Here is a 14,160-nt window from a genome sequence, read left to right on the forward strand (position 1 = left end):
GGCACTTCGACGGCCCGAAGGTATGCAGACGAGATACTGCGACCTCATGTCATCCCTTACGCTGGAGCCATTGGAGATTCCTTTGTTTTCCAGGATGATAATGCCCGACCGCATAGAGCTGGTCTGGTGGAGAACATGCTTGAAGCTGAAACAATACAGCGTATGGAATGGCCAGCGTGCTCTCCTGACCTGAATCCAATCGAGTATGTTTGGGACATGCTCGGACGACGCATTGCTGCGCGACCAAGGCCGCCTGTTACGGTCCGAGACTTGCAGATTGCACTTCTTGAGGAGTGGAACAGTATTCCCCAAAGTCTGATCGATAATCTCATCGCATCCATGGCAAACAGGTGTGCAGCATACGTCCTATTAAAACTCATGCATCATGTCTAAACAGTACTTTTTTTTATCGTTTACATGTAACCAAATTGTTGCCCTAAATCATCTTTTCATGTTTTTTTCCATATTTTCAAAGAATTAAAGCTTAATTCCAAATTTTTTTACGTCTCTTTTCTGTATTGCGCATTGATACGTGTGTACTATCTATTGTATGCCAATACGTGGCTGTCTCGCACGGTTTTCTTCACTTTTTTGCTTGCTCCCCTAATTGTTTTGAGCAGTGTACATGAAAAATTGGTCAATCATTAGAAAAATGTGAACACCAACGAAAACACAACACACACTCCATAGCCTTTTTTTTCTATACATTTATTTATGTTGTGGGCAATCGGCAAACTTTTTTCACATAATTCATAAATAAAAAATACATAAAAATGAAATGAAATACATGGAGGAACAAACCCCTGCTTGCGAACTAATCTGGCTTACTTGAAAAAAATGTACCCATGAATTTCGAAACAAAATATTATAATTTGAGAAATTATGCATTACCAAGTGAGGTCGAATAATGTGTTCGGAATAGAATCATGTTATGCATTATACATTTTGTTGGGATTACAACCGTGAAGAATTTAAGTCAGTACGACATCATCATAGGCGTAAAATAATAGGAAATGTCGGGAGCAGTAAATAGTGGTTGGGGAGGGGTGTTCAAAACTCAATATTTGTGTAGAAATTTAGGAATCACGGAGATGCAATAAATTTAGAAAGGGGCCGTGACAGGTGGTTTGGAGGGCTGCAGAGAGCTGAGAAGAAAAATTAAGGTGTGAAGAAATAATGAAGAAATATATTGACTATACACTTGCAGAATCCAACGAAACCAGGGCAGTCTTAGGGCATGGACTCACCCGGGCCTCACCGCCCACATTTTGCAGCAGGTTCCCTAGGATGGGGTTTTTTGCAGGCCCCCGGCTAGATTTTTCACAGACCCCCTCCTCTATATTAAATTTAGTGGGAAAAACAAAAAATGATGAAAACCATATCAGGCCCTGGGATGCAGCTCTGTCAGTCCCACTCTTGTGAGGGGTCATGCCCGGGGGGTCTCATGTCCACAAGTGACTCCACCTTATGATATTTTGTATAGTGCAATAAATTTTTAAAATAAGTAGGAAATATGTAGGCTGTTTATTTCCTGCTAAGTATAGGACTACCATAGCATCACTTTGCCTGAGGGGCCCACGATGTTGAGACAGTCCTGAATAGAATTCGGATTAGTGGGCAGCTCAATAAATTCTAGGCCAGTGATCTGGAGGCCAATTTTATTTGCAAAAATTTTCATTCAGTATAAATTCACTGAAAAAATCAATTCAATACGTATAAAGGATCTTGCTTCTAGATGATGGTCGAAGACTCAGGGGAGCCACGAGAAAAAAAATATTCAAAGGGGGCCACGGGCAAAAAAAGGAAAGAGAAACGCTGCTTTATATAATAACATGCGTATAAAAAGTGCGTAACCAGTTCTTTTGTGTAGCTTATAGAGTGTAGAAAGAAAGAGTAGCTTTTTGTTTGCAGGCCTTTATGTTTTTTGTTAGGTTTTTTGCAGTTCACCACGACAACTTTTATTCACAACAGAACCATTCAGTGCGTAACAACAGTTTCAATTGCCCGAAATACACGAACGATGTTGTTTGTTCACTACATCTACCACGGGATATGTGATTGTGGTATTTCTCGGACACAAAACCAGATGCATGGAAACGGAAAAGTGTCAAAAAAGAAAAAAAAAACCGCTCTGATATATTTCACTAGATAATTGTGTGCTATACTAGTGTAGAAAATGATGGTCTGATATCTTTGAGTAGAGATTGGGCTGTTATCAGAGGATGGTCTGACATCTTTCAGTACAGAATGGTGTGACATACTTTTCAGTATAAAATGGACTGATATTTTTCAGTTGAGAATGGGCTGTTATCAGAGGATGGTCCGATATTTTCAGTAGTGAATGGACTGATATCATTCAGTACAGAATGGGCTGTTATCAGAGGATGGTCTGATATTTTCACTAGTGAATGGACTGATATCTTTCAGTACAGAATGGTGTGATATACTTTTCAGGATAGAATGGACTGATATTTTCCAGTTGAGAATGGGCTGTTATCAGAGGATGGCCTGATATTTTCAGCGGGGAATGGTTCAGTGAAGAAAGAATGGTTTACTTTTTAGCATAGAATAGACTGATTTTTTTTTTTCAGTCGAGAATGGCATGGTTCACTTCTCAGCATAGAATGGACTGATATTTTCCAGTTGAGAATAGGCTGTTATTAGAAGAAGGCCTCTGATAACAGCCGAGAATGGTGTGGTATACTTTTTCGTGTACAATGGACTGATATTTTTATGAAACCCCTGCGAAAAAGCTTTAAGGGGGAAAAAAATTGCTATTTTTGAAAAATTTTGTGATGAATAGAACAGATTTTTAATTCCGAAAAACTACTGAAAAATACTGTATAGAAATGAATTTGTTTTCAGAAGACTAAAAAAATTTTCTTTGAGAGAAATATGAAAAATGACCTACAAAATTTGTGACATACAAATACCTAAGGTATGCAAAGTAAAAAAAAATCTTGCCTAAGTAAGCATGCTGTCATCTGCCTGGATTTTCCAGATTTTACACTGAAATGTTTGCTAATGTATATTGTATTGTATGTTTGATAAGTGCTTAATCTGATTTTAAGCATTTGCACATTGCTGTTGCTTTCTTAATGATGCGAAAATAAAAATTTTGGTTTCTTGAAAATTGTTTTTGTCAATGAATTTGGACGTTTTACATGCGTTAAAAAAAATATTTCCCTGTCTTAATAATAAATATTTCCCCCCTAATTTGGTCTAGCAGCGTGAAATGTAAGTTGATCGGGTGAAGATCATGAACTGAGATTCTTATTCCTTGATTACAAAGCGTAATTACATCAATAGTAATTGTGAGTATCACATGATCATTGTTCATGAGGATCTACCTCAACAATGTCATCACTTTTATCCGCAGATGTAGTAATTTTTCTCTTTTCTTTCTTCGATCCAATTGATGAATGTTTTTGAGCACCTACCTGAACAATGTCATCATTTTATCTACAAATTTGGTTCTTTTTCTCTTTTCTTTCTTCGATCCAGTGGATGAATGTTCATGAGTATCTACCTCAACAATGTCATCACTTTTATCTACAGATTTAGTCCTTTTTCTCTTTTCTTTCTTGGATCCAGTGGATGAATGTTCATGAGTATCTACCTCAACAATATCATCACTTTTATCCGCAGATGTAGTAATTTTTCTCTTTTCTTTCTTTGATCCAATTGATGAATGTTCTTGAGCACCTATCTCAACAATGTCATCACTTTTATCTACAGATTTAGTCCTTTTTCTCTTTTCTTTCTTCGATCCAGTTGATGAATGTTCATCAGTATATACCTCAACAATGTCATCACTTTTATCCGCAGATGTAGTAATTTTTCTCTTTTCTTTCTTCGATCCAATTGATGAATGTTCTTGAGCACCTATCTCAACAATGTCATCACTTTTATCTACAGATTTGGTTCTTTTTCTCTTTTCTTTCTTCGATCCAGTGGATGAATGTTCATGAGTATCTACCTCAACAATGTCATCACTTTTATCCGCAAATGTAATAATTTTTCTCTTTTCTTTCTTTGATCCAGTTGATGAATGTTCTTGATCATTAGTCTCAATAATGTCATGACTTTTACTGGCTAATTTACTCTTTTTTCTCTTGCTTTTCTTCGATTTTTTAACCATGTCAGCTAATGAATATTTTTGTACATATATCTCTGTAACAGGGGCACTTTTAATTTCCGATTTACTCCTCTTCCACTTGGTTGTTGATTTTTTTCCTTCAGGAGAACTGTCATTCTTCTGAAATAGGTAAAAAAATAAGATGCATGCATGACAAGGCTTGACAAATCAAAGAAGAAATTTAGGTTACAAACCAAATATCTTAGCAGCAGATCATAATGTTTTTGAAAAATTATGATTTTTATACTGCTTAAAAAAAATAACACAAAATTTCAAAAAAGTATGAATAAAAGTTTTATTCAGGAACCCAACAGTAAACTTTCATTTGTTAAGGTTCAACAATTTTGGGTTCCAGGTACGTCTGAGAGAGGTGATGTCACTTTTGAGTGGCATCATTTAGTCTTCCTCTTCCAGGGTTGCCTTGAGACACAGACCAGAGGACCTCCAGTGAATACGGAGGCCAGCCTCCATGATAACACGATCTGGTAAGCCTATCATGATTTTAGAATAAAAGTATACAATTTGATAGACTGGTATTTTCAGGTAGAGGACAGGACTGTCTGAAGAGTATCATGGAGGCTTCCGGCCAAGTGATGTTCAAAGGCTCTTACCCCCCAAAGCAGAATGTTTTGCGATGTTCTGCAACGAGCCCTCAGCTGACAAAAAATGTTCTGCGGTAAAAATTTGCATATACATAATAGTGTTTTTCTACACTATTCTTAAAATTCTTCCAGATTGTTCTGCAACAGCACTGGTTGTTCTGCGACGCACGTTACACATTTTGGCACATTCTGCTTTGGGGCTCCTACCTGCAATTACCTGACCCATCTGGGCAAATGTAAACAAGTTACTTACTCATTTATTTCAGTGTTCTAAACTAGAGAGAGGGTAAACGTAAACTAAGTGATACTACATATAAGTGCTATGCTATTGATTCACAAACAAAACAAGGTAAACCTATGATGAGGCTTCCATGGTGCTCCATATCGAATTTGAGCCAGCATGTAATGGAAACCATTTGTCTCACAGATTTCTGATTTTTCAAACTTCAACACGTTTGGCGTTATATTAAATCACAAATAAACGTGAGTCCCTATATATGGACGATTTATTCACAGAAAAATTTTGGCTGGGGTTGGCACTAAATCAGGGAGTGTTAGAATGGGGATTTGATTGTATTTATCTTGGGCCTATATTTTTAATCTCTATTTCTTATTTCAGCGGTTCTCAACTTTTTTGACTTGCTGAGCCCATTTCAGTAAAAAAATTCTACGGCGAGCCCCGTAGGTCCATTTTTTAATTATTGATTAAAGTTACTGATTTATTTTTACTATTTAAAAATATTTATAATTATTTTTTTTTAATTTTACTGTTTTTTTTATTTTTCTCGAGCGGCTGCAGAGACCCTGGAGAGTGCACAAGGTGCACCGGTTGAGAACCACTGCCTTACTTAGTCCAGGAATGGCATTATGCTTTTATCCTTGTTCATTTTTTCATTTCAACAGTTGCAGAACAATTCATTTCTGGCGATTTTTTTCATTGGCAAGAGAAATATTCGAAAGCATGGCTCCATCTTGCACTTGGTGACTTTTTGTCATGCTTCCAGACATTTTTCTCGCCAAAGTGTTAACACTATAGTTGTTCACACTAGTAATAATATGAAACGATAATGGAGTAAAAATAGATAAGGGTAGATGTTAGCTATAAAAGAAATACTTGTCGCCAATGAAAAACGTAAAAGACCCAAGGACCCGATCTTTTGGCGACAGGAAAAAAAATCGCCAAACTCATCACAACTTCACTCACAGAATCTTAGTCTTGTTGAGATTACCCTGCTCTTGTGCAGTGACTGGGGGGGGGGGGTGAATTTCCACCTTCACTTAGGCCCTCCTCACACGGGGAAACTAAAATCGAGTTCCAGTTGCTTCAACTTGAGAGTTGAGTAGACTAGAACGAATCGAGTTGCTCGTTCTCCCTCACACGGCGCTACTAAAAATTTTTTTTCAAAGCCTGGGAAACTGAGTAAAAACAGCACAGTCTATAGTTTTCCTTCTTATCTTCCGGTACTATCTTGTTAGCTGGTTCTATTATACGTGAACTTGCTACACAGAATTTCAGTTCACAGGTAAATACAAAATTTCATTATTTAAATTGATATCATTTTGAAATGACAATAAAATGGTAAAAATTAGATAATTTTTTAGTATAATTTCGTTTCATTTGGAAAAAAAATCGTCCGTTTTTCCTCTATAAATGTGCCTTTCAGTACCTATATATGTTGGATTTAATATATTTTTATTGTTTATTAGTTAAAATATTGTCACACAGAATTTTAAGTAGAACACAAAAGCTGGTTCCGAGAGGCAAAAAAATAAACTATAGGCACAAAACTAGAGATAAACAACACATGAATTGTTGTTTATGTTTCAGGGAATGATTTTCCCCAAATACTCCCACACACAGATGTGAGTGTATGTGACCTATATAGATTAGACATTCCAAGCAAGAGGGAAAATCAGGGACCATCCCTATGGAACACGTGCTTGTTTAGGTACATGTAAAAGTAGACAGTGTTTTGAAATTTTCTGGAGGTTCTTATCCAGGGCCGTCTTAAGAGCATCATGGGGCACCCAGCCTATGTATTTTTTTTTCTGAGACCCTAATTGGCAAATTCATTTGGTTATTCCTGAAATTTTTTACCAGATCTAATTTTCGTGAAGATCCATCTTCTTTTGAAATCGCCCCCGGAGAGTGCCCAGGTGGGCCCATATGTTTACCACAGACGCGTCATCTGGGGAGATTAGGGTGGCTATTCCCCCCGGCTTTAAAAAATACACTAGAAATTGTATATATATATGTACATGCAGTGAGTATATGTTTTTTGCCCCCCCCCCCCGAAAAAAGGTGAAATGACAGTCCTGGTTTACCATTTCATTCAGCGGCGTCAGAGCGAGGGGTGCAAGCTCAAGCACCCACTGTAATTTGTGGCATGGATCCTAGCACCCCAGAATTCATTAAGAAGTTAAACTTTCCGACATAAAACTGAAGACGAGCACCCACAGTTTCGAAACAATTCCGACGCCCTTGATTTCATTATAATTTCAAAATAATATCAATTTGAATAAAGAAATCATGTATTGACCAGTGAACTGGAATTCTGTAGAAATTTCATTATATCCTCTGGATTGTTTTTCAATTCGGGTCCAAACTCGCACGACGAAAATATGAAGGAATGCTATAAAGGCAGTTTCGAGTTTCTTCAACAAAAGTTGGCGGCGACTAGCACGGCAGTCGCCAAGTGATTGAGTCGCGTCCGATATTTCGTCGCCAAGACGCTCATTTCTTCGTGTGAGGGCTTCTACAACAATATGTGTGCTGGTTTTCAGGAAACGGTTTCTCTTATCAGTTGCCGAACTTTAGTTTCCCCGTATGAGGAGGGCCTTATGCCAATAATCAATTTTTCACGGAACGAGGAAGATCGCCCTCCCCCTGTACTCGCCTATGGCTGTTGATGTTAATACCAACGCTGTCCAGTCTGTTTAATTTGAAGAATATACAAATTAATAAGGGATAAAATATCTATTTAATACAGAATACAGATGTACGATGATGTAGAATACAGAATATTATTTAATACAGGATGAATACGTCACACCACTGATTTATGGTCGTACATAGAATTCTTAAATTCCTTAATACAGTAAAATCTATCTATTGCGGTCGGGGTGTAATGTGATAGGCCTCCTCGTGGTGCACTCTGGGTAATGCCAAATCTGACATTTTATGACATTTTGTGAAATTCATGACATTTTAAATTACCATAGCGATGCATCTCGCATTTTTAAATTCATTAAAGTCATTGGTTTTTATAACAAATTATAGATTTTTACAATTCATGTCATTGTTTTATGCTTTACGTTGCTTTTTATCATGCATAATTTTAGTATTTTGACATGACAAAAGGATGATTTTTCTTATTTTTATATAATTATTTGTTTTGGCACAGTTTGACCAAATTGGTCCTTGCGCCAGGAAATTTAAAATCCAATCCAATCTATTGCGGTCAACGATGGGACAAAAAAATATGTCCGTAAAAAAAGAAGGGGGGGGGGGGTGAGATCCTTACTTTCATTATACAAGGGGAAATTATTATTACTATACGGCCGTAAAGGAGGGGTTTTACTGTATTGCAATGGCTACTTACCTTTTCAGGTGCGGTACCGAAATAGTCTCTTATGAACTTATCCTGGAAAGCATCGCTCTCCCAACAATCGCTACCCTTAATACCGAAATCCATTAAAAATGATAATTAATTAATTCGGGTATCGATAATTAACAATTATTAAAAGCGCTTCTTCATTCATCAACGAGAAATGATTGTTCAAAACACGCGTGCTTTTTGCCATGTAAACAGTGCTACGAATGTAAATAAAGTCGTCTGGACCTATCTATTTACGGTGGCTTCTCGTCTGTACAAATTAATAAGAGAGAGAGAGTTATGCACGCCATCTAGTAACTTTTACTAAAACATTTTTATATGTTGAGAAATGTTGATTCCTATTCCTGTAGTTCAGTGGTTCCCAATTGGGGTACTTGTACCTTAGCGGTTCACGGCATGGCCCACCACATCATGGAGCACGGCCCTAAGAGCCCGTCCTGGAGCGGTCCCAACCAGGCTTTCACGGATGATGATGCCCTTTATGATGGATTTACAGCGTGAAAAACAAAAAATTGATGAGAATCGTCCTGTGCCCCACGGCTGGAGTCTTGCCAGCCCCACTCTTTTGGGGGCCAGGGCCGCAACTAGATACTTTGGCAGCCGGAGCAAGAACGCGTTTTTGCGCCCCCATCCAATGTAGGAGAAGCAGTTAAAGAGTGCATTCATCCCCCCCCTTCTGTCTGCCCCCAGGATAAATTTTCAAAAATTTCAACCGGTTCTAATTTTTCTGAGGCCCCTCTTCCCTTGAGGCGTTAAGACGGCACTGGCTGATAGATGGCTGTAGTTTCTGCTGCCAAGATCCATGGCAGACAACCAAGATTTCCGAGGGTCTGCGACAGGGCCGGTCTCAGACAAAGTAGTGCCCAGTGCAAGATAAAAATTTGGTTCTGTCTTTCTTGTCAACAGTTTATTGTGGTGATTCCCAAATGGTGTGTCGCGGCTCCCTAGGGTGCCCGACATCACCTATTTCTTTATATGCCCTAATCGTCTCAGCATATTCATGTTAAGACAAGGGTTCTTAACATTTTTCAGTCACGTCCCAAAAGCAACAACACGATCACTTTTGCGACTCATTGGTCTATTTTCAATTCGAAAAATGCTAATTAAATACATATTTCTGATTAACAATATGTACAGTTTTCGAAATCAGTGGAACTAGTCGATATGGCTTCACTCTCAACAAGTGGGGCAACAGGGCCTGAGGCCAGGGCCCCGAATGAAACAGTGATCGCTAAATTTATGAAATTTTTCATCAATTCTGAAAATATTTTGCTCACGAATTTATCATATATTTTGAGCAGGAATTAATGGAAAAAATTCTTTTGAAAATTATTTCTTAGCAATGTGTAATTTTTCCAACTTGTTTCGGCGCTCTCTCTTATTTGCCGTCCTGTGCAATTGCCCTAACACCGCCCCTGAGCATAACCCCTCTTTACGGAGGGTAGCGGGGCCTCCTCCCGGTGAACGTGGGAGTATGCATATGTATGTATATATATAATAATAATACATATCAGCCTGAAACATTGCTCAAAAGTGTTATGTATTTTATGTATCTATCTTGTGAACATCAAACTGCTGTTAATTTTTAGCTGGGCGCTGATTGGTCGGTGGCGAAATTCCCTAAAAGGGAAATTTTTCGGTCTCTCTATCGTCACGTGACCTTAAGATTTACGTTTAAAAATCACATCGGGGTTGAATTCGAAGCTCTATTCTTAATGCGTTTCTTACAAACCGATTATTATGTACGGAATGATTAGTTATAAAGAATCAGAAAGCAGGGTCCTCTATGGAACATCGTGGGCAAACGGGCAGAGTGATTTTTCTGAGCCCTACCTCTCAAAATCTGGAAAAATTCAACTACTTATTATTTTTCTGAGGGCCCCTTTAGTCCCCGGGCACATGCGTTGAGACGGCACAGTCAGAAGGTGGTATACCCCCCCGACAGTCTAATAAGAAAGATGCTAAGGAAAGAAAAAGAAGAAGCAAAGAACCGAAAAAAGAAGGACTCCAGCGGAAAAATAAAAGGCGCGGACTCGGTCTTAATAAGTGTGCCATTATCTCGTACGTTACAACTATTAGAACGGTTGTACATTGGAATAACTTCACATGACTGGCGTTCGCGCCTTTTATTCACTGTGACGCAAATTTGTATACGGCTTGTTCTTCTTCCCCAGGTTACATTTGCATGCATGGTGTTCTTTTTCTCCCAATCAATTTCAACAGGAATGCCGTTTTCACGTTTGCGGAGCGGCCGTTTCGAAACGCGCTAGCGCGTTTGGTGTTAGACCATGCATTCTTTGATGAAAATTGTTTGTATTAGTGTATGGTGTGTACTATCACCCATTAAAGTTTTTCCCACCTTTTCTGAATCACCCTGTATATATGGTGTATAAACGAGCATGAGATATTTTATGTACGTAAATATTTATTGGAGAAGGAGCCGCTACAGCGGTTCAAAAACTTCTGATTTAGGCAATAAAAAAAAAATTGATGCTGCATTTTTCAAATGCGTATGTTATGTACTATGATAAGAATGGTGTCAATATGGTTCTGTTAAATATCGATACGTATGCGAATGAGTTGAAAACACTTGCCTGACTTGCCTGTTGGTTTAGACACGGGCATCTATTTCTTCCTGAAATTGACTTGCCTCTAGAGGGCGCTAACGAAAAATAAACATTTAACTGAATCTGCACAAATGCTATGGCTTCATACACCAGTAGTCTGACCATATTTGCTCGAGAAAAATACGTAAAATTGAACTTCGAAATACGAGACGTCGCCAATTATCACAAAAAATTACGCCAAGAGTAAACGAAGTTGCTAAATATTGCTGAAATTACGGAAAAATCATAATTGCGGGAAATGAAGAATTACTGAAGATTGCAGTGGATTAAAATGAGATCCACGATATAAAACGTTCATCAAGACAAATGTGGGAGATAATATTCTTATTTATGGTTATAATTATATCATAATATAATTCACGAGTTAAAGAATAATTTCAACCTTTGACTTCACAATAAAGGATAAAAGTTTAAGTACGCTTTGTGCAAAAAAACGGGAAAAAACCAGAACACTTTTGCTAAAAAATCCGAATCGTCAGAAAAACAAAAAAAACCGGGACTGTCCTGGGAAATATGAGACGTATGGTCACCCTATGCAACAGCAATATAATGATTTACAATTACATAGACGCATAATCTAGTTCAGTCATATAATCTATCTAAAAACTAGATTAATTATATTCCATGCCAAAAAAACTCAAATAAGAGCTTTTGAAAAAAAAAAAAAGAATTTCTCACAAGGTGTTAGGTCAGGCATCTTCAACCCGTTGCTCGCAAGCACCACGGTGCTCCCTAAAGTACCCAGAGTGCTCAATGCTCGTGTCCTATTTAGTGCTCACGAGCACTTGATCAACGTTCCAATTAATAAACAATAAAAATTTCGTACAAATTGCATTCAAGGATTGAAATCATCCTGATTTCACGAATTCGTATGCCAAACTTGCCGTAAGGGTGCTCTTCTTTTTATGATAGGTGCAGGCAGGTGCTCGAGACTGGAAAAAGGTTGAAGACCTCTGTGTTAGGTGAATCAAAATTTTTAGATTTTCGAATTAAAAAATTAAGTACGATTTTCTGTACTTGTCTGTTATTCTTAGTCATAGGCATATGGATAGAATGAAAAAATAAAAAAACCTGACATTTTCTGCGCAGAAAAAAATTGAAAACCCATCAGACAAGCGGTTAATAAACAGGAATAAAATTAGTTGATAAGGTTTTCGCGGCCATCATTTGATAGAAATTGTTTTTTCGGGTTCGAAGACCGTCGTCCGTTTGAGTTAGTTCTCAACGTTTCCCCAACACTAGTGGTTGGCATCATCAGGAGAATAGATAAACTGGATCAAAGTCAAGTTTTCCGGAGTCTCAGGTTGTATTTATGCACATAAGTGGCTTGAACTACACTATTGTTTAGGAATAAAATTGTTGACAAATACATGAGGTGTTAGATTTTCTTGGAAATGAAGAAAAATATATATATATGCCCTCCTAACTTCGGCTGATAAGATTGGAATTTCTTGAATTCTGCTTCGAATAAAATGTATTTACGGTATATAATAAAATCTTTGGTTTAAGAAAAAAAATTGGCAGGATTTCTTGAATCACGGTCAATGAACGATGCGATTTCAGTGATAGGAATATATATATATGTAATCCTCCAAGAGATTTTTGTAATTTACGTAATTTTCTCGATATTTATTATTTCAATCGGGAAGACCAGAAAAAAAGTCTTTTTCAATTCAGACTTTTTTCTATGTAACTTGCAAAAAACCTCTCTTTCTTTCTCTGAATCTGGAACATTAAACACATAAAGGTAGGGCCAAGGCCGTGTTAAAAGTATCATGGACCCCCAGGTCAAGTGGTTTTTCGGAGACCCTACTGGGTAAATCCTAGAAAATTTCAACAGGATCTCATTTTGTGAGGCCCCCGGGCCGTGCGTTAAGACGGCACTGGGTAGGGCTACCAACCGTCCTCCTTACGTTTCCTCCTTTTTTCAGGTTTCCGGAGTTATTTTTTGCACTTTGAAACATACCATTAATATGAGTGTTTGTTCCCAATAGCCGCCGAAATTCCCAAAGTTTTCTGTGTTTCTGCTCTTTTTAGCAGTTCTGTTTCAGAGTTGGGAAAAATTGTTGTGGCCGGGTTTATAGGTCCGAATAGTGGCGCCATCTAGTGGTTATAGCGCCATCTATAGTGTAGATTGGGACGGGGCTAACGAGAAAGAGCTCTCTTGGGATAAGTGACGTCACTAAGGGTGCGCACGGGGCTAACCAGAAATAGAGATCTACGCTATTATCAAGATCAGTTTTATGAATGATTTCTCCCAAAAGTCATATTTTGAACGTGTTAATTTTGATGACTAGCTTTGATATATAATATAAATTATACGCACACGCCTATTTCGGATGTTTGATTGGGTTGCGCGTGGGTGGAACTCGACGTGCAAACCACCTCCTGGTGATGAATTCAGGGTGGTTTGTTCTGACAAAACGGACGAAAAGCTGCACAATGAAACCTGCAAAAATTTGGTTAATTCCCATTTTTCGAACACGTTGCGCGGCCAATAAACATTGAAATATTAATGATGTTTTAATTTATTTTACTTTATTGAACCATAAAATAAGCGTAACAAACAATAGCGTGTCGATCATAGAATTTTATCTAATATTAAAAAATTTCAGAAAAATGTTCGATTTCGTCAATTTCCATAAACTTCAAGTCCGATGCGCGACCGGAAGATATCAACCGATTTTTAAATTTTTTACGTCGTTTTTCTTCTTATTAAAGGAGGCAACTTTTCCGCACTATAGCGATTTCAAAATAAAAATTTCATTTTTTGCGACCCACCCTATTACCTACCCGTGAAGGCGGCTCTCCGGTTGGCTTAATCCCGCCACATCCGCAAATTGCGGTTGCTTGGAGTACATAATTATTGGAAGCGGGGTTAGCGTTTGCGCTGACCTCCCCTTATTTAAACGAGAGTAGTGTTCCTAATTATACGCGTGGCAATTGGATTTCTGTCAAGGGACGGACGTTAACTTGATTTTTTACGTCCCGCTAACTCCATAAATCTCATTATAATGTATTTTCCCGTGGAAAAGACTTGAAGATGGCAATTCAGAAATTTGACCGTAATGAATCAGATTTAGATAACTTCAATATCTCATCTCGAAAAAGCTGGCTTTTACCTCTAAATAACGAGAGTAACAGAATTTCCTACCACATCTTCTTGATGGCAAACG

The 14,160-nt window shown here is 37.9% G+C and overlaps 1 protein-coding gene across 1 annotated transcript; it reads right to left on the minus strand.

The window, feature by feature from the left end:
* Window positions 1-700: 700 nt before the first annotated feature.
* LOC149071124 (uncharacterized) lies at window positions 701-8,562 on the minus strand. The gene is made up of 2 exons (XM_089248211.1): window positions 8,343-8,562; window positions 701-4,258 (listed from the first exon to the last, which is right to left on the minus strand). Exons 1-2 carry the CDS (start codon window positions 8,433-8,435, stop codon window positions 3,437-3,439), a joined length of 915 nt encoding a protein of 304 aa, XP_089104337.1. The 5' UTR covers window positions 8,436-8,562; the 3' UTR covers window positions 701-3,436.
* Window positions 8,563-14,160: the final 5,598 nt, after the last annotated feature.

Source organism: Pholcus phalangioides, unplaced genomic scaffold, assembly GCF_987345545.1.
Source record: "Pholcus phalangioides strain wild (caught in Gottingen) unplaced genomic scaffold, Ppha-v1.0 ptg000019l_1, whole genome shotgun sequence".
In the NCBI taxonomy this organism is placed as follows: domain Eukaryota; kingdom Metazoa; phylum Arthropoda; class Arachnida; order Araneae; family Pholcidae; genus Pholcus; species Pholcus phalangioides.

Bases quoted from the DNA above. Each gene is read 5' to 3' on its own strand.
- LOC149071124 (XM_089248211.1), bottom strand. From the start codon at position 8,435: ATGGATTTCGGTATTAAGGGTAGCGATTGTTGGGAGAGCGATGCTTTC. The intron at 4,259-8,342 runs GTAAGTAGCCAT...TACCTATTTCAG, and splicing joins TCGGTACCGCACCTGAAAAG to AAGAATGACAGTTCTCCTGA.